The sequence below is a fragment of the Sorex araneus genome, chromosome 3, assembly GCF_027595985.1.
Source record: "Sorex araneus isolate mSorAra2 chromosome 3, mSorAra2.pri, whole genome shotgun sequence".
Taxonomy (NCBI): domain Eukaryota; kingdom Metazoa; phylum Chordata; class Mammalia; order Eulipotyphla; family Soricidae; genus Sorex; species Sorex araneus.
The window spans coordinates 9,644,461-9,668,824 of record NC_073304.1 but is presented as its reverse complement, the minus strand read 5'-3'; the positions used below and the strand labels follow the sequence as shown (position 1 = coordinate 9,668,824).

At 52.8% G+C, this 24,364-nt stretch overlaps 1 protein-coding gene across 2 annotated transcripts in view; it reads right to left on the bottom strand.

Moving 5' to 3' along the window:
* Positions 1-12,652, bottom strand: part of ATXN3 (ataxin 3) — a 35,335-nt gene extending 22,683 nt beyond the window's left edge. The window contains exons 1-5 of one of the 2 annotated variants that reach the window (XM_055131720.1): positions 12,548-12,652; positions 5,427-5,591; positions 5,082-5,126; positions 2,657-2,742; positions 1,643-1,709 (exon numbers count right to left, since the gene is read on the bottom strand). In XM_055131720.1, the coding sequence (XP_054987695.1) occupies positions 1,643-1,709; positions 2,657-2,742; positions 5,082-5,126; positions 5,427-5,591; positions 12,548-12,571 (387 nt within the window). In that variant the 5' untranslated portion in view covers positions 12,572-12,652. The remainder of the gene's footprint in view (positions 1-1,642; positions 1,710-2,656; positions 2,743-5,081; positions 5,127-5,426; positions 5,592-12,547) is intronic. The other variant, XM_055131721.1, reaches the window with a different exon arrangement.
* Between the last annotated feature and the right edge of the window lie 11,712 nt (positions 12,653-24,364).

Here is a 24,364-nt window from a genome sequence, read left to right as displayed (position 1 = left end):
TCGCACTATTTATTTTTTAACATAAAAATTTGGGGAACCTACAGAGAGTAGAGTGTTTGCCTTGTACGCGGCTGATGCAGGCTCCATCCCTGGCATCCCTCACGGTCCCTCAAGCACCTCTAGGAGTGAATCCTGAGTGCAGAGCCAAGAGTACCCACTGAGCATCACCAAGTGTGGCACCAAAAACACTGGGACTGGGGCTATAGCTCAGTGGTGAAACACTGTTTTGCACATTTTCCATGAATTCAACCCCGGCACCCCCAAATAAATGTGAGTTTCAAAACAAACCTTTCAATTCCTCACCAAACAGAAACTGACAGTACTTTCAAGTATTCTTACTGAAAACTGATATTTTAATTTGATTTTTTTTTTTTGGTTTTGGGGCCACATATGACCATGCTTAGGAGTTACTCTCAGCTGTGCTCAGGGGACCGTATGGGGTGCTGAGGACTGAGGGAAAGTACTCTACCCACTTTACTATCACTCTGGTCCACGTTGAAACTTTTCAAATTAGGGGCTGATCCCCAGCATTCCGTGCGGTCCCCCGAGCCCCGCCAGGAGTGAGCCCTGAGCACAGGGTCAGTATTTCCCATATATACACCCACGGCGCCACCACAAGGAAGAGGGAACAGACCCCCAGCACCGAGTCTCCAGCCCTCCCGGCAGCCCTCGAGGGAGCGGCACCTTCCCGGCCTTCCTGAGGCAGCAGCAGGCGAGGGGCAGGATTCTCTGGCTACTTCCCCTCCTCAAAATCTACTGGCCTGCTTTCAAGAACGCTCAAGTGTGGGTAGGCGTCTGCCTGCACGCAGCTGACCCAGGCTCAATCCCCGGGATGCTATATGGTTCCCCGAGCACCGCCAGGAGTAGTTCCTGAGTCTAGTTCCTCCAGAGCCAGGAGGAACCCCTGAGCATCGATGGGTGTGACCCTCTCTCTCAAAAAAAAAAAAAAAAAGGTGAATAGTGTATACAAAGACTCCCATTAATTAATTTTTAAAAAATAACATTTTAGGGGCCAGAGAGTGCATACGGGGGTTAAAGTGCCTGCCTTGTGTGTGCCAATGCGTGTTCATATCCACAGCACCCCAGATGGCCCCCCAAACACTGTCAGGAGTGAACCTTGACCAGAACCAGGAGAGACCCAGAGGACTCAGGGTGTGGCCCCAAACCCAAATGAAGTAAAAATCACATTTTACGGGGCCAGAGAGACAGGACGGGGGTTAAGGCTCTGACCTCGCATGAGGCTGACCAGGCTCTGTCCCTAGTATCATGCAGGCGCCCCTCCCCCAGGCAGTCAGAATAGCTCAGGAAACAAGGCAACATTTTTGGTCCACTTCCTGATGTTCCACAGTGAAAGTCTTTGAAGACTTGCTCAGAGCACTGGAGAGAACTCCAAGGGCTGGAGTTCCAGGTTGGCATGCGGGCGGGGGCCAGCCCCTGCAGCCCCCTCACCACGCGTGCCCGGGCAGGCAAGGCCGCAGCAGCACCTCCCAAGGCCTGCGAGGCCGACACCCTCCCCACCCCACGTGACTGGAGGTGCCCTCAAAATGAGGGCAACAATCCCTTGTATTTTAGTTGCAAAAAACCGGGGAAATGCAAAAATCAGAGGGTAGGGGGTGGAGGGAGGAGAAAAGAGAAACATTACCTGTTTTCCTAACTTCCTAACTGTAAACCAGTGTTCTTTATAATTGCATATAAATGACTTTTCATTTCTAGAAAAAGAAAAACAGACAGTGTTAGGTTGAAAGAGTCGCTCCTTTACCGATTGGGAAGCATCATGCAAAACTGAAGACACCTGGGACTGATTTTTAGTTCGTCACAATGATTTTATTAATTTACTTGGGGGAAAGGAAAAGGAGAGAGCGAGCGAGAAGGAAGGTGTCTCTCACAGAGGGAGGCGGGGGAGGGGCTTTGAGGACATGGTGGGGAAAGGGGAGGGATGGGCGCTGAGTCACTGTATGACAAACCCAACTATGAACAGCTTTGTAATGGTCTATCTCACGAATATTCAATTAAAAACTTTTTTTTAAATAAAAAAAAGTAATGAGGAGTTCATGCCCAATTCAATCAGCTTAATCGATGGCTGAATAAATAGCAGTACCCCTACGTTAAAAAAAAAAAAGATGTACTGGGGTGGGCAGAGCCCAGGGTCTCACTCATGCAACGCCTGGGCCCCCTTTCTGAGTCCCCCCGCAGTGCACCTGAAAGGTTCATTTATTCTGGCCTTTAGCCCACACCCAGCCGCTCAGGTACCACTCCTGGATCTGTGCTCAGGGAGCCACGCGCGGGTTATGGGAACTGGACCTCAGCGTCCCACATGCCAAACGCGTGCTCAAGCCCACCGAGACTCTCCAGACCCCTACTGGATGTTTCGCTCCTACTGAATATTAAAAAATTACAAGACAGCAGGAAATCACCCGCAGATGGGTGATGCTGTGCAGGAGTAACGCGGCAGCTCCCTGAGCCGGCGGCTGAGGAGCCGGGACGCCGAGGGCCAGCGCTCCCTGCACCGTCAGAACGGGATGAGAAAACCCCGAGGGGCTGCCACAGGGAGTGGGGAAACAGAGCATCCGAAATACAGCTTCTTCAGTGACAAACTCCAATGTGAAGAGTCAACCTCAGAAAGAGAAACGAAAGAAGGGAAAGAAGAGAATCTTACATGGGATCAATCCTGAGCCTCTGGTACTCTGGACTGTTGAACAGGATTAGTTCTAAACCCCAAACCTTCAAGGCATTGCTTATTACCTGTTTAAAAACAACAACAACAAAACCGCAACTTTTCACTCAAACTCAAGTACAGGCAGCAGAAGCTGTATAAAGTTATACTTCCAGTAAACGTTTCTTGAGAAAACGATGGTTTTCAAGTGTGCATGTGTGCCACAAACCCTGAAATTAACATGCACACATAGCAGGAAGAAAGCGCCGTTTACAGTAGGTGTCTGGTATGTTCCAGAGAATCACACAACTCCCAGATAAAACTGCCTAAATATCTAGATATACTGTTTACCCCAGTTAAGTGCCATCTTTAAAATCTTAAAACGAGTTTTAAGGGTATCTACCAGTTACAATTTGGCTACTAAGCATCCTCCTTTAGAAAATTTATGTTCAGGGGCTGGAGCGATAGCACAGCGGGTAGGGCATTTGCCTTGCACGAGGCCGACCCGGGTTCAATTCCCAGCATCCCATATGGTCCCCTGGGCACCGCCAGGGATAATTCCTGAGTGCAGAGCCAGGACTAACCCCTGTGCAGAGCCAGGTGTGACCCCCCCCAAAAAAAAGAAAAAAAAGACAATTTATGTTCAGGGATAGAGAGATAACTCAAAGCGCGTGCCTACTGCACGTGGCAGGCCTGGGTTCAATCCCTGGCATCTCACGTTCCCCAGAGAACTGCCAGAACAAGACCCTGCACACCACTGTGCTGCCCAAATGCCTCAACAAATGAGGAAAGTGACATAACTCACTATATCAGTGATAACATTACAATAATAATGCATTATGTTTACACTGACACGTGCATTAGAATGAACTCTGAGGCTGAATGACAGTACAGGGTAAGGCACCTGTCTTGCATGCGGTCCACCCAGTTCCAATCTCCGGCAGCCCATATGGTCCCCTGAGCACCGCCAGGAGTAACTCCTGAGTGCAGAGCCTGGAGTAGCCCCTGAACATCACCTGGTGTGGCCCCAACCCCCACCTCCCCCAAATAAATAAAACTAAAAAAATAAAATAAACTTTTCCCAGGGACTTGAACTACCTATTATCATAGATTTAAATCTATAAGAAAAAAAAAGATTTGCCTGATTATTTCAAACTGAAAAACTAAAAATAAAAGCTTAACTGCAGGAGGCCAGAGCAATAGCACAGCAGGTATGAGCATGTGCCTTACACGTGGCTGACCCGGGTTCGATCCCCGGCCCATATGGTCCCCCGAGCACCACCAGGAGTAATTCCTGAGTGCAGACCCAGGAGTAACCCTGAGCATTGCCAGGTATCACCCAAAAGGAGACACCCGCCCCCCCCACCAAAAAAAAAGCTTAACTGCAAAAAGAGAATTACTGAAAATTCACTGTCTATCCTCCGAAAGAGCCAACAGCAGCAGCAAATGTATGGCCCCGAACAAAACGTGAACAAAAAAAGCAGCAAGTGAAGCAGTGAGCTGGGCGGTGGCAGACGGGGCGGAAGGCAGCGCCGGGGCCAGTGAGGATCTGCACGGAGGGCAGCTCTCCCCGGCAGGAGACGGCAGGGAGAGGCGGGCCCAGCGCCTCGGACCCGAGCTCCACTGCAGCCGTGCCTGGCACCGTCCACAGCACACGGGGACAAAGACCAGAAGTGCTGGCCCATGAGGAGTCCAGGAAGACAGTCCAAGGGGAACCTACACTGAGACATCTGCAGAAATAGGTCCCGCAGGGAAGCGTCCGGAAAAAGATCTCCGGGAATACGTCCCAAGCGCCAGCAGCGGAATCAAGGACGCACAGATGAGCTTCCCAAGTGTGAGCGTACAAATATATCCACCCACAGAATTCAAGGGGAGCTCGCTCTTAAGTTTCTAAAAAGTAGCAAAGCCACAGAGCATATGAGAAAAGAATCCAGGCCCGGCAGGCTGAGTGGGAAGCGGCAGGGAGCTGCATTTTCTCACACACGCCACAGGAAGTCTGGGGCCCTGGCTGGAACGAAGATCAGCAGCATCCAGGTGCAAATTAAAGTTTTTATTTCCTTTTGGGGCCACACCCAGTGGTGCCCAGGAGCGATGCTCTGGCAGTGCTTGGGGGGGCCATGTGTGATGCTGGGGGTCGGGCAGCAGGATGGGATGAGGGGCCAGAGCCGGCCCCCCTAAACAAGTCTCTCTCAAAAAGCCCCCCTCAAAAACGAGAATTGTATGAAACTAATTCTCACCTTTCTTTATATTAAAAATCTAGAGCCCAGCCGTGTATCCCAGACACAGCCTGGCGCATCCCAGACACAGCCTGGCGCAACTCATGCAGGGCCCTCGGCCACAGCGAGGCGGAGGCCGCAAGGGGCCACAGCAGCCCGTGGGCAGTGCCTGCCACACACGCGACAACCCGAACCCACACGCAGCTACTTACTTGAATAGAGAAAAACCCACTGTCATCCATATTCCCCGACGGCTGCTGGTTGGTTTCAAGAGATGGCGGAGACAAGGTGGAGGGCAGGAGAGAAGGACAGAGACTGTCATTAGCGCCGAGATTTAAAACAACATCACAAGCATTCCTGCTTCCAGAGTCAAGAGCAGAGATATAATTAACAAGTCAGATCTCTAGAGGAAGAAGAGTTTGTTCTTCTCTAAACAGTTTCCACATACAGAGAGAGGGAGAGAGAAAGGGGGGGAGAGGGAGGGAGAGGGAGGGAAGGAGAGAGCAATAGCGAGAGAGAGAGCAAGCGCCACGGTCAGCGAGCTGGGAAATGAGTACCTGTAAAAATGTGCGGTAGTCCTCACTCGTCAGCCCTCCTTCTGCCATTCTCATTCTCTCTTCTTCGTCGAGCTGCTGTGCAATTGAAGATAGTTCCACAGGGCTAAAATACTCTCCTTGCAATAGGTTATTCAAGCAATGCTGAGCACAAAGTGAGCCTTCTTGCTAAGGTTTCCAAAAGAAAAACATTCGAATGTGATTTGTTCACTAGATTTGTACAGCAGCTTTCCCCAGTGACAACGTTAACTATGAACTGAAAACAGAGCTTGTTTTAAACAAGTTTTAAACAAGCATGATTAGCAAGGGAACATGCACTTTCATTTATTAGTATTTACTTTTATAATTCCAGCATCAATGAAGCTATGACTAGTTATATAACTAAAACCTGATTTGTGTAAAACATCATCTACCATATATCATATTTCACGAAAACTATTCTTTTTTTTTTAAAATTATTTATTTTTAATTAGTGAATCACCATGAGGGTACAGTTACAGATTTATACATTTTTGTGCTCATGTTTCCCCCATACAAAGTTTGAGAACCCATCCCTTCACCAGTGCCCATTCTCCACCACTGGTACACCCAACATCCCTCCTACCCTCCCCAATCCCATCTCCCCACACATGAAAACTATTCTATAAAAACATCCAGCCTTCCTCATTTCAGTGCCTAAAAGAATCTGTCTTTGACTATTCCAGGGCCAATTGCTGTTCAAAGGCAATTTTAATTCCTGAATTTTTAAAATCGAGATCATCTTTACTCAACCAAACTTCTGTTCATTAATTTCAAACCTATGAACAAATAAAGAATCTCAAGAACAGAATTCACACAGCAGGTAGGACATTAGCCCTGCAAGCAGTGGACCCCTGGATTCCATCCCTGGTAACCCACAAGGCTGCCGCCCAGCCCCCTCTAGCCCCCCCAACCCCCCACCCCGGCCTGCCAGGAGGGATCCCTGAGTGCTGGGCTAAGAGTAAGCCTGGGCCATAAGTGCACACTTACTGGTGTGGTCAAAACCCCCTTTCCAAAAGAAGGGGAAACCGAGCACCGCCAGGAGTGATTCCTGAGTGCATGAGCCAGGAGTAACCCCTGTGCATTGCCGGGTGTGACCCAAAAAAGCAAAAAAAAAAAAAAAAAAAAGAAGGGGAAAAAGAAAAACTATATTGGAGAAGTCCACACAAGCCACTTGTCGGGGCGGCTGGGGGGCCCACGAGGTGCCAGGATCAAAGCCAGGGCTTCCCCTGCACGCACGTGTGTCGCAGCGCTCTGAGCTGTCTCCCTGCCACACTCAAGCTGGGCGGTGAAGGCAGGGATGGAACCAGGTCCCCGACACGCAAGGCCAGTGCTCTACCACTGAGTCACACGCCCCAGGCCCAGGTAAGAGTACTGTGGTTTGACCGGAGCGATAGTATACTTGCCTTGCACGTGGCCGACCCGGGTTCAATCCCCGCATCCCACATGGTCCCCCAAGCACCACCAGGAGTAATTACTGAGTGCTGAACCAGGAGTAACCCTTAAGCATTGCCGGGTGAGACCCCGCCCCCCCCCCAAAAAAAAAAAGAGTATCGTGGTTCGAAGCTGCAGGCTGAAACTGCAGCGCCGAGGTTCCCTCTGGGAACCCACAGGCCACGCACACAGTGTGGTGACGTGGACAAATCGAGGAGCAAAACTGTTCAGACCCGCTCCTGGGGTTCCTCCGTGGGCAAATCAGTCAAGGGGGCCACACCAGCTCCCTCTGGAGCCAGGACTTCCAGAGATGGGGCTCGGGAAGGCACAATTTTCTTCGGGGTCCCGGATTAGGGGCGGGGCATGGCAGCTGACTTTCTCACGCGGTGGCACCCCCAATCTAAATCCAGACTTCCTGACGCCAAGAAGCCTGCTTATCCCCACCTAAGAAAAAGTCTTTCCCACCCACGCTGACACCTCCCTCCTGGAGCCGGAATAAGGCTGTTCCCGCGCTAGCCCAAGCCCCCATGGCCTCAGGCTCCCCCGGTTCAGAGCTGGGTTCAGGGCAGGCAAACCACAGCTGCGGGTGTCACCAGGGCACTTCCTCAAACTCCAAAGGCAAAGGCAATTGGGCAAGCGAGGAGCACACGGGAGTGGAACAGCCTCGCCCACACCCCCACATGTCCCTAAGCACCACCGCGGGGTGTGGCCCCCATAAATTAAAGACAAAAGATAACATCAGCGGAAGCATTCCTTTACTGGGCCCGCATCCTCCAAGCTGCTTCAACACCCAGAGCCACGACACAGACAGGAGAGAGACGGTCTAGCCTGGGACCCACGACCAACCCCCTGTCCTCAGCAGTGCCCACAAGACCTTGAAAATACAAACGTGTGCCCCCCCAACAATGGGCACCCGTACCAGCACTGACACATGCCACGCAGCCCCCTGAGTAGCCCGGCGCCGAGGGACACCCAAGCCCAGAGGAAAGTAACTCCGAGGAGTTGGGCTCAGACCAGGCAGAAGCTCCAGGTCTGTGCCAGGACCTTTTCTCAGGCCACTTCAGTGGCATCTGGTTATTCTCTTTTGCTTTTTGGGTCACACCCAGCGATGCTCGGGGGTTACTGCTGGCTCTGCACTCAGGAATTACTCCTGGCAGCGCCTGGGGGACCATACGGAAGCCGTGTTGGCCGTGTGCAAGGCAAATGCCCGACCCGCTGCACTGCTGCTCCAGCCCTGCACCTGGTTATTCTTAAACCTCCCGTGCCTTAAAGAGGCTAGACACCAGCAGCACAGAACAGAGCGCAGGCAGACTCGCGAGATGCAACAACTTTTCAAAATCATTCACCAATTTGAAACCAATTTAAAAATAAATTTAGATCCTTGGGCTGGAGCCCATAATACAGTGGGTAGGACACGTGTGCGGCATGCAGCCAAGCTAGGTTTGAGCCCTGGCACCCATACAGTTCCCGAGTGCTGCCGGGAGTGATTCCCGAGTTCAGAGCCAGGAGTAATTCCTAAGCATCACCAGCTGAGGCCCAAAAAACCAAAATTAAAGAAGTTTTAGGGGGCCGGAGCGATAGCACAGCGGGTAGGGAGTTTGCCTTGCACGTGGCCGACCCAGGTTCGATCCCCGGCATCCCATATGGTCCCCCAAGCACCGCCAGGAGTAATTCCTGAGTGCAAAGCCAGGAGTAACCCCTGAGCATCGCTGGGTGTGACCCAAAAAGCAAAAAAAAAAAAAAAAAAAAGAAGTTTTAGAACCCAAAGTTGTTTTTTTTTTTGGGGGGGGGGGGAAGGTGGGAGGGCACACCAGTGATGCTCGGGGGTTACTCCTGGCTTTGCACCCAGACATTATTCCTAGTAGTGCTTGGAGGATGATACGGGGTGCCAGGGATCGGACGCAGCCACATGCAAGGCAAGTGCTCTTTGGGATTCCTCTCCAGCCCCTGGGACCCACAATTTGGTTCTCTAATTCACGTTACACGATAAGGGACGTTAACAAAATGACCAGAGCAGCAGGAATCAGAGGAGAACCCACTAGGGGTCATTTTGTTTTAGAGTTTAAGTTAGGGGCCGGCAAGCTCCAGCCCAAAGCTCCCCAATGGGGAAGATCCTGGTCCCCTAAGGGCAGCAACTGGGGATTATTCAGGATGGCTGGCTACTTTTTTTCCCTTTTCAGAAAAGGTCTGGGAACCTCGGCTACAGCCCAGAAGCTGTATTTTTGGGGCTTACTCCGGCTCTACACTTAGGAATCACTGGGGGGGGGGGGACGGAGGCTCGAAACCTGGCCAGCCAAAGGCAAAGTGGCAGCCTTCCCATTGCTCTACCTCTCTGGCCCAGCCCAAAGTTTTTCTAAGACTTTTTTTTTTTCTACCTGTGATGCAGCCCCGCCCTGTGAGAGAGGGGGTTTCAAGCCATGCCTGGTCTGCTCAGTTTACTCCTTTTTTTCTGTTTTGTTTGGGAGTGGGGGCCACACCCAGCTATGTTTAGGACTTTGCGTCTAGCTCTGCACTCAGGGATCAATCCTAGTGGGGCTCAGGGGAGCATATGGGGGTGCCAGGGATCAAACCCAGGTAAGCCACGTGCAAGGCAAGCGCCTGCCCACTGTACTACTGCATCAGCTCCAATTTTAACACGATTTTTTTGTTTGTTTTATTTTTTGCTTTTTGGGTCACACCTGGCGATGCACAGGGGTTACTCCTGGCTTTGCACTCAGGAATTACTCCTGGCAGTGCTCAGGGGACCATATGGGATGCTGGGATTTGAACCCGGGTTGGCTGAGTGCAAGGCAAATGCCCTACCCGCTATGCTATCGCTCCAGCCCCTTTAACATGATTTTTGAAAAGGCACACGGCTGCGAGGACACAGTACAGCCGGCTAGGACACCTGCCTTACATGCTCTGGCCCAGGTTTGATCCCCGGCACCCCAAATGGTCTTCTGGTCCACCAGAAGTGATCCCTGTGCACTGCTACAAGTGGACCAAAAACCAAATAGTTTATTTAAAATGTCACTGTCGTCCCATTGCTCATCGATTTGCTCGAGCGGGCTCCAGTAACGTCTCCATTGTGAGACTTGTTGTTACTGTTTTTGGCATATCGAATACGCCATGGGTAGCTTGCCAGGCTCTGCCATGCGGGCGGGATACTCTCCTAGCTTGCCAGGCTCTCCGAGAGAGACGGGGAGTCAAACCCGGGTCGGCCATGTGCAAGGCAAATGCCCTACCCGCTGTGCTATCGTCCCAGCACCCCCATATGTCATGAGCCACAATTATATACTCATATAGGCCCCTTAGAGTTTAAAAAAATATTTGGAATGATTGGGCGCACGCGCGCGCGCGCACACACACACACACACACACACACACACACGGTGCCCTGAGCACTGAGCTGAATATGATTAGGTGTGGCCCTAAACACACTCCCTAATGGTTTTGGTTTTTTGGTTGTTGCTTTTTTAACTTTTGGTTTGTGCCACACCCAGCAGTGCCCATGGCTTACTCTTGGCTGTGTTCAGGGATAACTCCTGGCATGCTCAAGGGACCATATGGGGTCCTGGGGAGTGAACCTGTATCTACTACATGCAAGAAAAACCGCCCTACCTACTTACTGTACCATCACTCAGGCCCCAAAATGTTTACTTAAAAAAAAGACCATCATATGCCTTCTAAGGTGGGAACTGCCTTAGGCATTAGGACTGATACTTTCTAACTTAATTAAGAACATTCAAAGTAACAACTCTGAAAAGGAAAACCACATCCCATGGAGGGGGTGGTCTTCTGCAGACAAGACAGAATCTGCAAAGGTTGTTCTTCTTTAAAGCCAGGACCTAATCAGGGTTCCAGGGTCATACTGCAGAGACAGAACGAGCACACTGGAAGGAGGGTGTTTGGTGCAAACATTGCCAGAACTCTGAGCACCTATCGGCATCGAACCCTGCTTACAGATGGTTTCCGTAGCCCTCAAAGTCGGCTGACGCACTCATGAAAGTCTTCCCATGCAAAGCGCAGGTAAGTTCCATAACTTGAGGAGAGTAACTTGCGTATTCCAGACGCACTAAGCCTGACCTCGACTTCTGCCAGGTTAAGAGGCTTTTCACTAAGCTAGTGGCACCCAAACACCTCCGGTGACATCTGGTCTTACAACAAGCAAAACTGTTTAAGGGAGTACTGTACAGGGCCTGGGCTACAGCTAGATGGGTTGAAGGCAGGCGTTGCGTTACTGGAGCCCCAAGCGTTTCCATCCTGGCACCTGCTCCCCTGAGCATTTAGGGAGCAAACCCCTGTGCACTGACGTGGTGTAGCTCCTGAGCACCGCTGGGTGTGCGCCCCCTAAGATAAACATGCATTGTATAACTTTGAGAAGTGGAAGGTGTTTGGAGCCTTCTATGCTAACGCACTCTAGCTTTAGAAAATACAATAAAAATATATGAAGTGTTCTCTTTATCTCGGTCCAAGAGTCATAAAATGCCAATAAAAAGATCAGTAAGAAGAGACAGCACCGAGAGATAACACCCTTTGCCTTGCATATGGCCCACTGAGGATGGATCCCGGGTCCCCCAGCCCCGCCAGGGGTGATCCCTGAGCGCAGCTCCCAGCAGTAAGCCCTAAGCACTGCCAGGTGTGGCCCACACGCCACTCCCCCCGCCTACCAATAAATAAATTGGTGAAAACTCTGCTACTGAGTCCTTCCTCCCCTACAATAAAAAAAAGTGGTCTTAGGATAGAATTAGAATACGCGCAAACTTTGTTTTCTAGACGGAAAGCAAAGCGCAGCATCCCGTTTCCCGAGCGCTGGGAGTCAGAGCGAGGCTCTGGCGCCTCGAGGAAGCCTCCCCGATGCGAATTTTGAAACACGCCTTCGACCCACCCCAATCGCTGGGCTCCTACAAAATTGAAAAATAAAAACACAGCAGGCGCAACCGGCAAGCCCTTTCCAAACACGAAACCATTAGGAAACAAGGTGTGATGAGCCAGACTGGTCCGGGGGTGGGTGGGGGGAAGGTTTCGCACACACCCACCGCCCCGGTGACGGCAGGGGAGGGGACACGGGCGCGACGCCCAGGTGCGCGCTCGCAGGGGCACCCGGGACCCCAAAAGGCGCGCGCGGGTGGGCCGGGCGCCGCGCCCAGGAGGACCCTCTCGGACCACAGCGGGACCCCCGACGGCCCGCAGCGGGGACCCCGGTGCCGAACCCCCCACCACCACCATCAGCGCGGGGCGGGGGTGGGGAGGCGCAGGGTGCTGCGGACCGCCCGGGGGGTCAGGCCCGCCCCCCGACGCCCCCCGAGCCGGGGCGGCAGGAGGACCTGAGCGTCGTGGAGATTCCACGATAGAACCGGGGCGCCAGGGCCAGGAAAAGTTCCCGCGCCGGGGCCGGGCTGGAGGCGCGGGGCGGGGCCCGGGGGGCTCGCGGCACACCCGGGCGAGTTGGGGGGGGGCAGCGGCGGGGGGCAGGGACCCCCGGGCCGGCGCAGGGGCAGCAACCCCCGCCGCCCCGCCGCTCGGCCCCGGGCTCCTCCCGCCCCGCCGCCGCGGGCCGCGGGGCCGCGGGGGGCGGTGGGCAGCGGCCGGCCCCGGGAGTTCGGCCCGAGGGGGCGACGCGGGGCCCACCCGGCGCGCCCACGCCCGCCGCCGCGCTGCCCACGGCGGCCCCCGGCGACGCGGACACTCACTTTCTCGTGGAAGATGGACTCCATGTTTATTTGTCTGGAGCCAACGGCCCCCCGCGCCTTAACCACCCCCCTCCAGCTCCTCCCCCCCGCCTCCCACCCCGCCGCCCCCCGCCCCCGCCCCGCCGCGCCGCCGCCCGCCCCGGCCCACGTGCCGCGCGCGGGCCAATCAGGCCCGAGGACGCGGGTCACGTGCCCGCCCCGAGCGCGTGAAAGGCGGGGCGGGGACTGCGGGGGCACGTGACCCCTGGGGCGCGTCCTCCCGGCTTCTTCTGCTCCCGCCGCCTGGCGGCCGGGGTGGGCGGAGGCTGCTGCAGCGCCCCCTGCTGTCGGGAGGCTCTTCTCCGCTTCCGCGCCTGGGGATGACTTCAGGTGTGCTAGGGAGTTCCCACACAGGTGTGACTGTTCTCTTTGTTTTCCAAGGTTATCGTGATCACCTAGGCATGTTCTTTCAAACCTCCCTCCTGGAGGACGGAGAGATAGTAAGGCTGCGTGGGCGCTTGCCGCGTACCTGGCCGACCTGGGTTAGAGCCTCTCAGCACGGCTTGGGAGTGATCCCGGAGTAGAGCCAGGAGGAAGTCCTGAGCATCTCTGGGTGTGACCCTTCCAAAAAAAAAAAAAGTATTTTCAAGGAACAGAAAAAGCTTGGGGCTGGAGCGATAGCACAGAGGGTAGGGCGTTTGCCTTGCAGGCGGCTGACCCGGGTTCGATTCCCAGCATCCCCTATGGCCCCCAAGCACCGCCAGTGTAATTCCTAAGTGCATGAGCCAGGAGTAACTCCTGTGCATCGCCAGGTGTGACCCAAAAAGCAAAAAAAAAAGAAAAAAAAGGAACAGAAAAAGCCTCGTTGCATCCCCCAGGACCTAGCACTTGTGTAAAAATGAGTTAATATTTACAAAGGGTTTAGTGTAGGTAGAGTCCTATGCATATCGGAATGATTATGATACAGCAAACTTGGACGTGGCTTTTTCTAGCCCTATTTTACACAGGTAATGAGGGCACGGAGAGCTTAACAGCACAGTGTCCAAGGTTAGTAAATGAGCCCCCAGGCGGGTCCAAATCTAGGTAATGTTAGCAGTGCAAGTGTTCTGGCCCTGAGGCGGAGACTCAACTGGGGGTCGAGTGAAAGACTCAGGAAAGTGGAGGAAGGCTTTGATGAAACCAGAGGCAGGCAGGCTGGTGTCGGGGCTGGACTGAGCTACCAGGATGAGCCCATGTAAAGTGCTCCACCCACGGGCAGGAACATAGGGACCCGTGAAAATGGGTGAGATTTCTCATGTGTCCTGACTGGTTTGGCTGAGACTGAACATCTTCTTCTTTTGGCTGCCTTAGTAAATAATTTCCTAAACTATACCGAAATTGTCAGTCTTCCTTTTCTCACCGATCCGGGGTTCTGCTTAACCTGTTTGCTGTCAGTATGCAGGTCCTACATTGTGTCCAGTGTGCAGAACTTTGCATGATCTTCCTGTAGCTCCTTTGTTGACGACCTCACTGTACGGAGCCCTGTGAACTGTAGGATGGTAATAAAAGGAGATTTCAGGGCTCTCTACTTTTTTCACAGAGTCAGAGAAAACCTGGACCCTCCATGACATAAATTTCTTTGAGTTCCTTGTTTCAGCGCCTCCAACTGCATGAATATTCATGCAGCAGGCTGGATCTTGCTACTTGAAAATTGGTAGAAGTAGGCTGTTTTATTTTTCTGGGGGGTGGTAGTTTGGGATTTACTCCTGGCTCTGTGCTCAGGGTCACTTGTGGCAGCTTGGGGGTCACAAAGGGGGTCAAGTAAGCCTGGGTGAGCCTCTAGCAAGAGGAGCACTCCACCCACAGTACTATCACTCTGGCGCCCAAGAGGAAGGCGTCAAATAATTATATGCATAGGTGATGATAGTAAAATGAGTATGGTACATGCCTTACGTGTGGCTGACCTGGGTTTGAGCCTCGATGTCCCATATTGATTCCCTAAGCCTTGCAGGAATGATCCCTAAGTGCAGAGCCAGAATCAAGCTCTGAACACCTCTGGGTACAGCCCCCAAATAAAAAAGAAAATTAAGAAAAATGAAAATTAAAATTCAGGTGGTAGAGAAGAAGGATAGTGAGGCAGAAAAGTAGCAAATGAAGGTGGTTTTGAGGAAAGAATGCTGCAAGGAAAGTGGTTGGTTGCCAGAAAGTTCAGTTACATAATCCCAAAGAGCCCATCGAGTTTCGTTGCTATGGAGACCACTGGTGACTCTGGCGTGCAGGTTCAGGGGATGAGAAGGGGCACCTGGAGATAGGAGATGAAAATGTAAGTGAGTACCCAGTGCTCCTGGGGCCAACCTGTTGCCTTTATTTTTTTGGGGGGGGGTCACACCCGGCGATGCACAGGGGTCACTCCTGGCTCATGCATTCAGGAATTACCCCTGGCGGTGCTCAGAGGACCATATGGGATGCTGGGAATCAAACCCGGGTCAGCCACATGCACGGCAAACGCCCTACCCGCTGTGCTATCGTTCCAGCCCCCTGTTGCCATTTCTTAAATGTGCTTCTCTCCCTGCAACTCCCAGTCCTGTACTGGGAAACCTTGGTCATAGAAAATGGGGAAATAGATCAAGATCCCAGGGAGTAAAAACATATGCTCATTCTTTTTTTCCTGTGTGGAGGGGCCACACCCAGCGATGCTCAGACCTCACCCCTGGCTCTGCACTCAGGAACCACTCCTGGGGGGGCTCAGGTGGATTATATGGGGTGCTGGGGATCAAACCTAGATTGGCCATCTGCGGGGCAAACACCTTACCCACTATGCTATCTCTCCAGCCCTTAATGTGCTCTTTTTTTCTTTCTTCCTTTAGAAATTATTTGTTCTGGGGCTGGAGCAATAGCACAGCGGTAGGGCATTTGCCTTGCACACAGCTGATCCAGGTTTGATTCCCAGCATCCCATCTGGTCCCCTGAGCACCGCTAGGAGTAATCCCTGAGTTCAGAGCCAGGAGTAACCTCTGTGCATCACCGGGTGTCACCCAAAAAGCAAAAAAAAAAAAAAATTTACTTCATAGGGATAGTATGGGGTGCAGGGAATTGAATCTAGGTCAGCTGCGTGCAAGGCAAGTGCCCTATCCTATATCCGCTGTACTATTTATCTGGCCCTCACTGTGTTTTGAGACAGGGACAGGTCTAGTGAGACTATGATAGGAGGGAGGTTTCTTATTTTTTTTCTTTTTGGGTCACACCTGACGATGCACACGGGTTACTCCTGGCTCCGCACACAGGAATTACTCCTGGCAGTGCTCAGAGGACAATTTAGGATGCTGGGAATCGAACCCAGGTTGGCCGCATGCAAGGCAAATGCCCTACCCGCTGTGCTATCACTCCAGTCCTGGGGGGTTTTACCTTTTAAAGGATGGATTTGTTGTGAGTGATTTATGTGATGCTGGGAGAGTGGCAGCCTGGAGAGGGGAACCAGCCGATCTCTCTCCCCCGCACCTGGGCCGTGCCTGAGGAAATGTAGGGCCGAAGGGTCAGCCCTGAGCTCCTGCCCTGGCCCCCCAGGCGGTCATCAGGCTGCACTTGTTCTGCTCGGTGTGGGAAGTGATCCTTGCCAGCCCGTTTCTCGGCAAGGAATTGCTCTTTGCAGGGAAGGAAAGTCAATCCTAAATCTACCCAGGTTTCCCAGAAACTTCATCTTTGAGCCACACCTGGCTCTGCACTCAGGGATCACTCCTGTTGTGCTGGGGGAAACTTATGGTGTGCCGGGAATCGAACCCGGTCAACCATGTGTAAGGTAAAGCACGTGCCTTCTGCCTTACCTGCTTTACTCTCTCTGGCCTTGAAGTAAAAGTGTTTATGTACAGATTGTGAGGAGGGAAAGAGAGAGGGAGAGAGGGAGAGAGGGAGAGAGGGAGAGAGGGAGGAGAGAGAGGAGAGAGAGAGAGACAGAGGAGAGGAGAGAGAGGGAGAGGGAGAGAGAGAGAGGAGAGAGAGGAGAGAGGAGAGAGGGAGAGAGAGGGAGGGAGGGAGGGAGGGAGGGAGGGAGGGGGAGAGAGAGGGAGGGAGGGAGGGAGAGAGAGAGAGGATTCCTCAGAGCTGAGGGTACCCATCTCAGGTGAAGAAGATGGGCCCACCCGCCCCCACCCCACACGGGGAGTGCCCATCTTGCCTTCACAGAGTTGGTTATAAGGTTTTCTCCCCACTGCCCCCGGATGAGGCTTTCTCTGGAGATAAAAGTCCATTTTTGCTGTGGCCTTGCCATGAAGAAGAGCTTGAAACTTTAGGGTCCCCTTCGTGTCCTTACCAAAACCCTTTGTTCCTGACGGAGCTTCTCTCTGGAGGGGTGAGGGAGGGGCTGGCACCCCTTAGCCTGTCTGCGCTCCAGCTCCCGTGTCATCAAAGAGGGTTTGGCTATAACACTTTTTTTCCCCTTTTTGGGTCACACCCAGCAATGCACAATTCCTGCCTCTGCACTCAGGAATTACTCCTGGTGCTGCTCAGGTGCTGCTATGGGATGTTGGGAATCAAACCCGGGTCGGCTGCGTGCAAGGCAAATGCCCTCCCCGCTGTGCTATGGCTCCAGCCCCTGGCTACAATGCTTCTGGGCTGTTTTAAGGCTAGTGACAGGAACTTCAAATCACATCCTGCCTCCAGAGAACTCACTGCTCACCCACCCTCCTCTACCTGCCTACTTTATACCGCTATTCATATTTTTATTTCTTTGGAGCTGAGTAGGCCATGCAACTGTGGTACAAAGGCTTATTCCTGGCCTGCTGTGTCCAGGAGGCCATACACGGTATCCACATGCGAGGCAAACACCTCGACCTCTGTACTATTTCTGGCCCTAAGTTTGGTTTTATTTTTTTATTATTTTTTTATTTTTTTTCCCTTTTTGGGTCACACCCAGCGTTGCTGGGGGTTACTCCTGGCTCTGCACTCAGGAATTACTCCTGGCGGTGCTTGGGGACCATACGAGATGCCGGGTATTGAACCCAGTTCGGCCGCGTGCAAGGCAAATGCCCTACCCACTGTGCTTTCGCTCCAACCCCTCTGGCCCTGAGTTTTCCATGCTGGCTCTGGAGCACAGGTTTTATATGCTGACTCCTGATTCTATCCCCTGCCCTACATGGCCACCCAAACCCTCTAGGAGCAGCCCCTGAGCACTGATCCAGGAGTAGCTCCTGAATACTACTAGGTATTGAAAGGTCTGAGATGGGGTCTGGGAAAGACACAGAGGCCAAGAAGAGAATCAGGCTGAAATGGGGTTTTGGGAAAGAGCGCCCCCTGGCGGGTCACACGAGGCTCTGGAGGACCTACTGAAAGACCCCACCCGGCTATGTAGAAGGGTGGGTTTATAACGAAGAAAGGAGGCGTGGGGCGGGGAGGGATGCCACGTGCAGTTAACTCTGAACCAGGCCCTGTTTCTTCCTGGTGGGCGTTGATTGGCTGGGGCCAGGTTCCGACAGGTAGTCTTTTGTTGTGGGTTCCAGAAAGCTCCAGAGCCCTGGGGGGCAGAACTGCATATGTGGGCTTCAAAGTGTGTGTGTGTGTGTGTGTGTGTGTGTGTGTGTGTGTGTGTGTGGGTCTACAGACCAGGGGTGTGGCCCTTCCAAAACTGTTGTTATGGCAGAAGTGTCTCCACGGAAAGAGGGGGGTTCCCCAAGTGACTTGCCCACCCCTGGCTGTCTTGTCAGTCCTGTTGCAGGTGACTCCGGTGACGTGGGGAAGGAGGGAGGCAGCTTTGAGAAGAGCTTTCTGGGGGCCGGAGCCACAGCGCAGCGGGTTGGGCTAGGTTCAGCCCCTGCACCCCACAGGGCCCCCGAGCTGCCAGGAAGGATTCCTGAGTGCAGAGCCAGAAATAACCCCTGAGCATTGCCGGATGTGGCCCAAAACCCAGAGAGAAAAAAAAGCTTTGAAAAAAAAGAAAAAGACAGTGAGGACTGCGAATCTCTCTCAGCTTTTTTTTTTTTTTCTTTTTGGGTCACACCCAGCGATGCTCAGGGGTCACTCCTGGCTCTGCACTCAGGAATTACCCCTGGTGATGCTCAGGGTGATGTAGGCAGGTAGATAGGGAAAGGCCCTTGGCAATGAAACTTGGATTAACAAAGGCCCTTGGTTGGAGAATCCCGAGACTAACCCACCCGGTGGATACAGAAAACAGACCTAATAAGACCTTCTCCAGACCCTGAGGAGGTTGGACCGCTCCCCATGAAGTTGCTGGAATTCTATCGACCTCTCCCTTAATCTGATTAAAATGTGATCCAGCCTAAAGAAGACCATCACCACTCCCAACCTCCCTGGTAACCTCCTTAGCAACGGACTTTTACCTGGGAAGAAGCCCCACGTGGGGGCAGGTTGAAGAGACCCTATAAAAAACACCTTGAACAAAGGAAGTGCACGCATATGCTGCCTGAGCCCATGTGCTGCTTGTGCCCACATGGCCGAGCACATGTGGTGCCCAAGCACATGTGTCGCCCGCATCTCCCCCCTTGAGATGTGTACTTTCATGCTTTCATGTCCAGTGCTAGGATGTGTGTACAGCTTCCTCACCCTTGGAGAAGCCCGCGTTCGCTCTTGAGTGTGTTAATTCCACTGTTTTTTCCTTTCCACTTATCCCTTCCTCCTTCCCTCAGAAACCTCTAAATAAAATCTGTTACTTCACTGCTTGTCTACTCCTGAAATTCTTTTCCACGAGTGAAGACAAGAACCCAGTAACTCTGGGTCCCAGGTGGTAGAGGTGGCTGGGGAGAAAGTGACATCTTTCTCCTCTCTGCTTCACGGAAGTCACCGTGGGGCCCACCGACATCAAGGGGACCAATGTGGGATGCTGGGAATCGAACCCGGGTCTGCCACGTGCAAGGCAAATGCCCTCCCTGTGTACTATCGCTCCAGCCCCTCTTTTTTTTTTTTTTTTTTTTTGGTTTTTGGGTCACACCCGGCGATGCACAGGGGTTACTCCTGGCTCTTCACTCAGGAATTACCCATATGGGATGTTGGGATTAGAACCCGGGTCGGCCACATGCAAGACAAACGCCCTCCCCGCTGTGCTATCGCTCCAGCCCTCGCTCCAGCCCCTCTTTCAGCTCCTGCCTCTCTGCCTAATCGGGCCTGGTCACTCAAAGATACCTGCTGTGGATCAGGGCTGGTAAAGCTGGCTCCAAGCACCAACTCTATGGTAGGATGGTCACATTCCCCGAGCCCCAGGAGAGAGCCCCAGGAGGCAGCCTGAGGGTCACTTGATTTCCACGGCCGGGTTTTATCCACCCCGCACCCCCCATTCTTGGAGAGCGGCCGGTGTGAGGCATTGATCTTTGCTGGAATAGCAAAGCCAGCCCTCACCTCTGCCGAGTTCTTCCCCAGGAACACAGCCTTCCCTTGCAGGGACGAACCTGAAGGGACCGAATAGTGAAATAGGTTTTGTTTTCTGTTTGTTTTTTTTTTCCAGCCACACCCAACAGGGCTCTGGGGTTTCTCCGGGAATCCCTTCTGGCGGTGCTCAGGGGACCATATAGGATGCCGGGGCTCAAACCCAGATTGGCTGCATGCAAGGCTGCATGCCTTACCCGCTGTACTATCTGCCCTACAATAATACGGAAGTTGAGGCACTCATCTCAGGCCACTGTGATTAGTGTAAATAGCACACCTGTCACAGAGTTCTGTGCCGCCCTGACACAGCGGGAGCGGAAGGGCTGCCTGGTGGGTTTAGTTGGCCAGTTTAAACCCGGCCCATTTACTATTTTTTCTTTTTGGCCACACCCAACGATGCTCAGGGGTTACTCCTGGCTTTGCACTCAGGAATTACTACTGGCAGTGCTTGGGGGACCATCTGGGATGCCGGGGATCGAACCCGGGTCGGCCGCGTGCAAGGCAAACACCCTACCCGCTGTGCTATCGCTCTGGTCCCTAAATCCGGCCCATTTAAAGGTATCCAATCAAAAGAGATAATGGACGGCAGGGGGCGGAGATGACAGCAGGTAAAAGGAAGCGTCCAGGGCCAGAGTGACGGTACAGAGGTAGGATGCTCGCCTAGTACATGGCTGACCCAGGTTCAATCCCAGGCAGCCCAGATAGTCTCTGGAGCCTGGATTCTGGAGAGCAGCCAATTGTGGCCCCTCCCCCCCAAATCAACAATAGCTCATGGCTTTCTTTCCTGTAACAACTGGAGTGTCACTATGTAACAGACGTTACCAAACTCATCCTGAAAGAGACAGTCCCATCTTCCAGTGTATCTAATGGGAGGGAAATTTCTGTAATTCACATCACTGTATTACTGTCATCTTTTTGCTCATCGATTTGTTCAAGCGGGCACCAGTCACATCTCCATTGTGAGACTTGTTGTTACTGTGTTTGGCATATCGAATATGCCACGGGGAGCTTGCCAGGCTCTGCCGTGCGGGTGGGATACTCTCGGTAGCTTGCCCTCTCTGAGAGGGGCGGAGGAATCGGACCTGGGTCTGCCATGTGCAAGGCAAATGCTGCGCTATCGCTCCAGCTTGTAATTCAAATACTCTTTTTAATAAATCCTGGGCCTCCCGCTGACCTCTCCCTTTGGCTTCAGAGCTGTATGTGACCAGAATCAGAGCCTTATCGCCCTAAATTCCCTCTGCTCCTTTGACTTCCTGAAAGTCCTGTGTCACCACTAAATCTTGCACAGGCCTATGTTAAAGTGCAGAGTATGGGCCGGGGGGGGGAGGGGGAGATAGCTTAAAGGGCCAGAACACGTGCTTTGCACCCTAATACTGCCAGGTACACACCTTGGCAGAAAAAATCAGCACGTCACACCCAGCTCTGAAGTCGGTGGGCCCACGGGTGGTTTACATGCGGCAAGGAGGCGAGAGACGGTCACTCTCTCCCGATCACCCTCTCGCCCCAAGACCCAGGGTTACCAGGTTCTTGTCTTGGCTTGGGAAAAAAAAAAAATTCAATAGACAAGCAGTGAAGTAAAACAGATTTTATTTGGAGGTTTCTAGGAAACGGAAGGAGGGAGAGAAAGTGAGTCACACACTCGAGAGAGCGCGGGCTTCTCCAGAGCCCTACACACAGGCCAGCATTAGCGATGGAAGCAGGGAGAGACACAGCTCAAGAGGGGAGATGCAGGCGACACACGTGCCGGCCACATGGGCACAAGCAGCACACGGGCTCGGCCGCAGATGCTCGGCCTCCCTTTGTTGAGATGGCTTTCGAGGGCTTCCCAAGCCGCCGCCCCCACATGCGGCTTTCGGGCTAGGTATGATTCCGTTGTTCCCAGCGGGTAGAGTTGGGAGTGGTCTACTTTGAAACTCCATTTCTTGACCTTGCTCCTGCTGGACCACCTCTCAGAGAATGGGCCCAGCCTTCTCTGGGCTGGGCTCGCTGAGGGTTAATCGGGTCGAAGGAAGGAACTGAGGGTTTTCCAGTCATTTCCTTTAGGCCCTTACTGCAGGGAGGGGTCCAGTCTCCTCCAGGCCACTGCTGGAGTCTTACCAGGTCTTGCTTTCTGGATCCCACAAGGTGGGTCAGACTTGGGACTAGTGGCTTTATTACTTTCCAGGAATTTCATTGCCATGATGTGTGTGCGTGTCTGTGGGAGGGGAAGGGGGAGCTGGAGTGGGGGGCAGGATCCTTCCCTAGTCTACCTGCCTACATCAGAAGGACTATATGGGGTGCCAGAGATTAAACCGGGGCTGGCCTTGTGCAAAGCAAGTGCCTTACCTTCTGCACCATCTCTCAGGTTCCTAGCATGTGGATTTTTATTTGCTTCTTTATTTTTAGTTGTAGCACAGCGGGTAGGGCATTTGCCTTGCACTCAGCTGACCCGGGTTCAATTCCTTCGTTCCTCTAGGAGAGCCTGGCAAGTTACAAGAGTATCCTGCTGGGGGTGGTGGGGGAGGTATACTGTGATTCTTGGTGGTGGAATATGTGCACTGGTGAAGGGATGGGTGTTCGAGCACTGTATAACTGAGACTTAAACCTGAAAGCTTTGTAACTTTCCACATGGTGATTCTATAAAAGAATAAAAAATTAAAAAAAAATGTTTTATAAGATAACAAAAGTAAATGAAATAATTTATTCCTAAAACAAAACAAACAAACAAAAAAAGAGTATCCCGCCGGCATGGCAGAGCCTGGCAAGCTCCCCGTGGCGTATTCGATATGCCAAAAACAGTAACAAGTCTCACAATGGAGACGTTACTGGTGCCCACTCGAGCAAATCAAGGAACAACGGGGTGACCGTGCTACAGTGCTACATTTTTAGTTGTTGGGTCACCCCCGGTGATGTTCAGGGGTGACTCCTGGCTCTGCACTCAGGAATCACTCCTGCTGGGCTGGGGGACTGTATCGGATGCCGGGATGGAACCCGGATGGGCTTTGGGCCCTGCTGTTCTGGCCCCAGGCACTTTCGGAAAATAAAATTTAAGAAGAAATTGCCTCCCCCTGCAAGTAGGCCAAGGGCAGGAAGCCCACACTCCTTTGAAATACAAATCCTGAAAAGAGGAAACTGAGGTTCTACCCAGTTGCAGAACCTCAACTTCAGAAAAGGGTGGGCCCCAGAGGAAGCTATGGCAGGAGCTGGCCCTGCACTCAGGAATTACTCCTGGCAGTGCTCGGGGGACCGTATGGGATGTTGGGAATCAAACCCGGGTTGGCCCCGTGCAAGGCAAACACCCTCCCCGCTGTGCTATCACTCCAGCCCCTCCGGAGACATTTTTGTTTTTTGAAGGCCACACCCCGGGTGCTCAGGGCTTACACCTGGCGCTGTGCTCAGGGCTCAGTCCTGGCAGGCTTAGGGGACCATATGGGGTGAGCAGCATGCAAGGCAAAGGACCTACCTGCTATACTATCGCTTTGGCCCCCTATGTCTGCAAAACTCTAGGGGGAATAAAAGCATTTGTAAGAATTGTATAAAAGCTCCGGGAGGGGGCCGGAGCGATAGCACAGCGGGTAGGGCGTTTGCCTTGCACGCGCCCGACCCGGGTTCGATCCCCAGCATCCCATAGGGTCCCCCGAGCACCGCCAGGAGTGATTCCTGAGTGTAGAGCCAGGAGTAACCCCTGAGCATTGCTGGGTGTGACCCCCCCCCCAAAAAAAGCTCCGGGAATAAATCCTGAGCACTGCCAGGTGCCTCCCCATCTCTGCACCCCCAAAGTCAAGCCACAGGTATCTTGCTTGCTTGTCTCTAAGTATTTTTGCCCGTATCTTGCCCTGCCTAGGGGTGAGTCAAGAGAGCACTGGCTTCTATTAGGAGCACCAAACACGGGTAGCTGTTCTGTTGACGGACACCAGTGAAGCTGTCCCTTGGGGCCTGAGTGACAGGGCATCTGGGCAGGACAGCTGCGTGGCACGGGGCTACTCCAGGATCACTGCCAGGTACCTCAGGAGTGAGCACCTCCAGGAGCGGTTCCTGAGCACAGAGTCAGGAGTAAGACCTGAGCACTGCTGGGTGTGGGTCCAAAACAAAACGAATCAGAAGTAAATGAGGGACAGTCCCAACACCATCTATCTTAAGCAACTTCAAAGCACATGGCCTGAGAAGTTTTTCTAAGAAACGGGCTTGGGCTGGGGTGATAATCTGGGGTCAGGACGACTCACATTCCAACCCTAGCACCCCAGCATGCAGCCCTGGCGGCCCCCGAACTGGTGGGGCTCAAATCCTGACACCCGGTATGGCCCCCGCGGCCCTGCCAGGAGTGATTGCTGAACAAGGTCAGGAATAAAGCCCTGAGACCTTCCAAAAACCCAAACAAGAAAAATCCTGTGTACTGTTCTAACTCTATAAACAAAAATTAAATACATGGAAATTTAAGACTAACAAACATAATCAGGTACTCGATAGTTATTTTTAAGCTAAGTATGCTTGTTACTTAAAAACTGAAAGAGT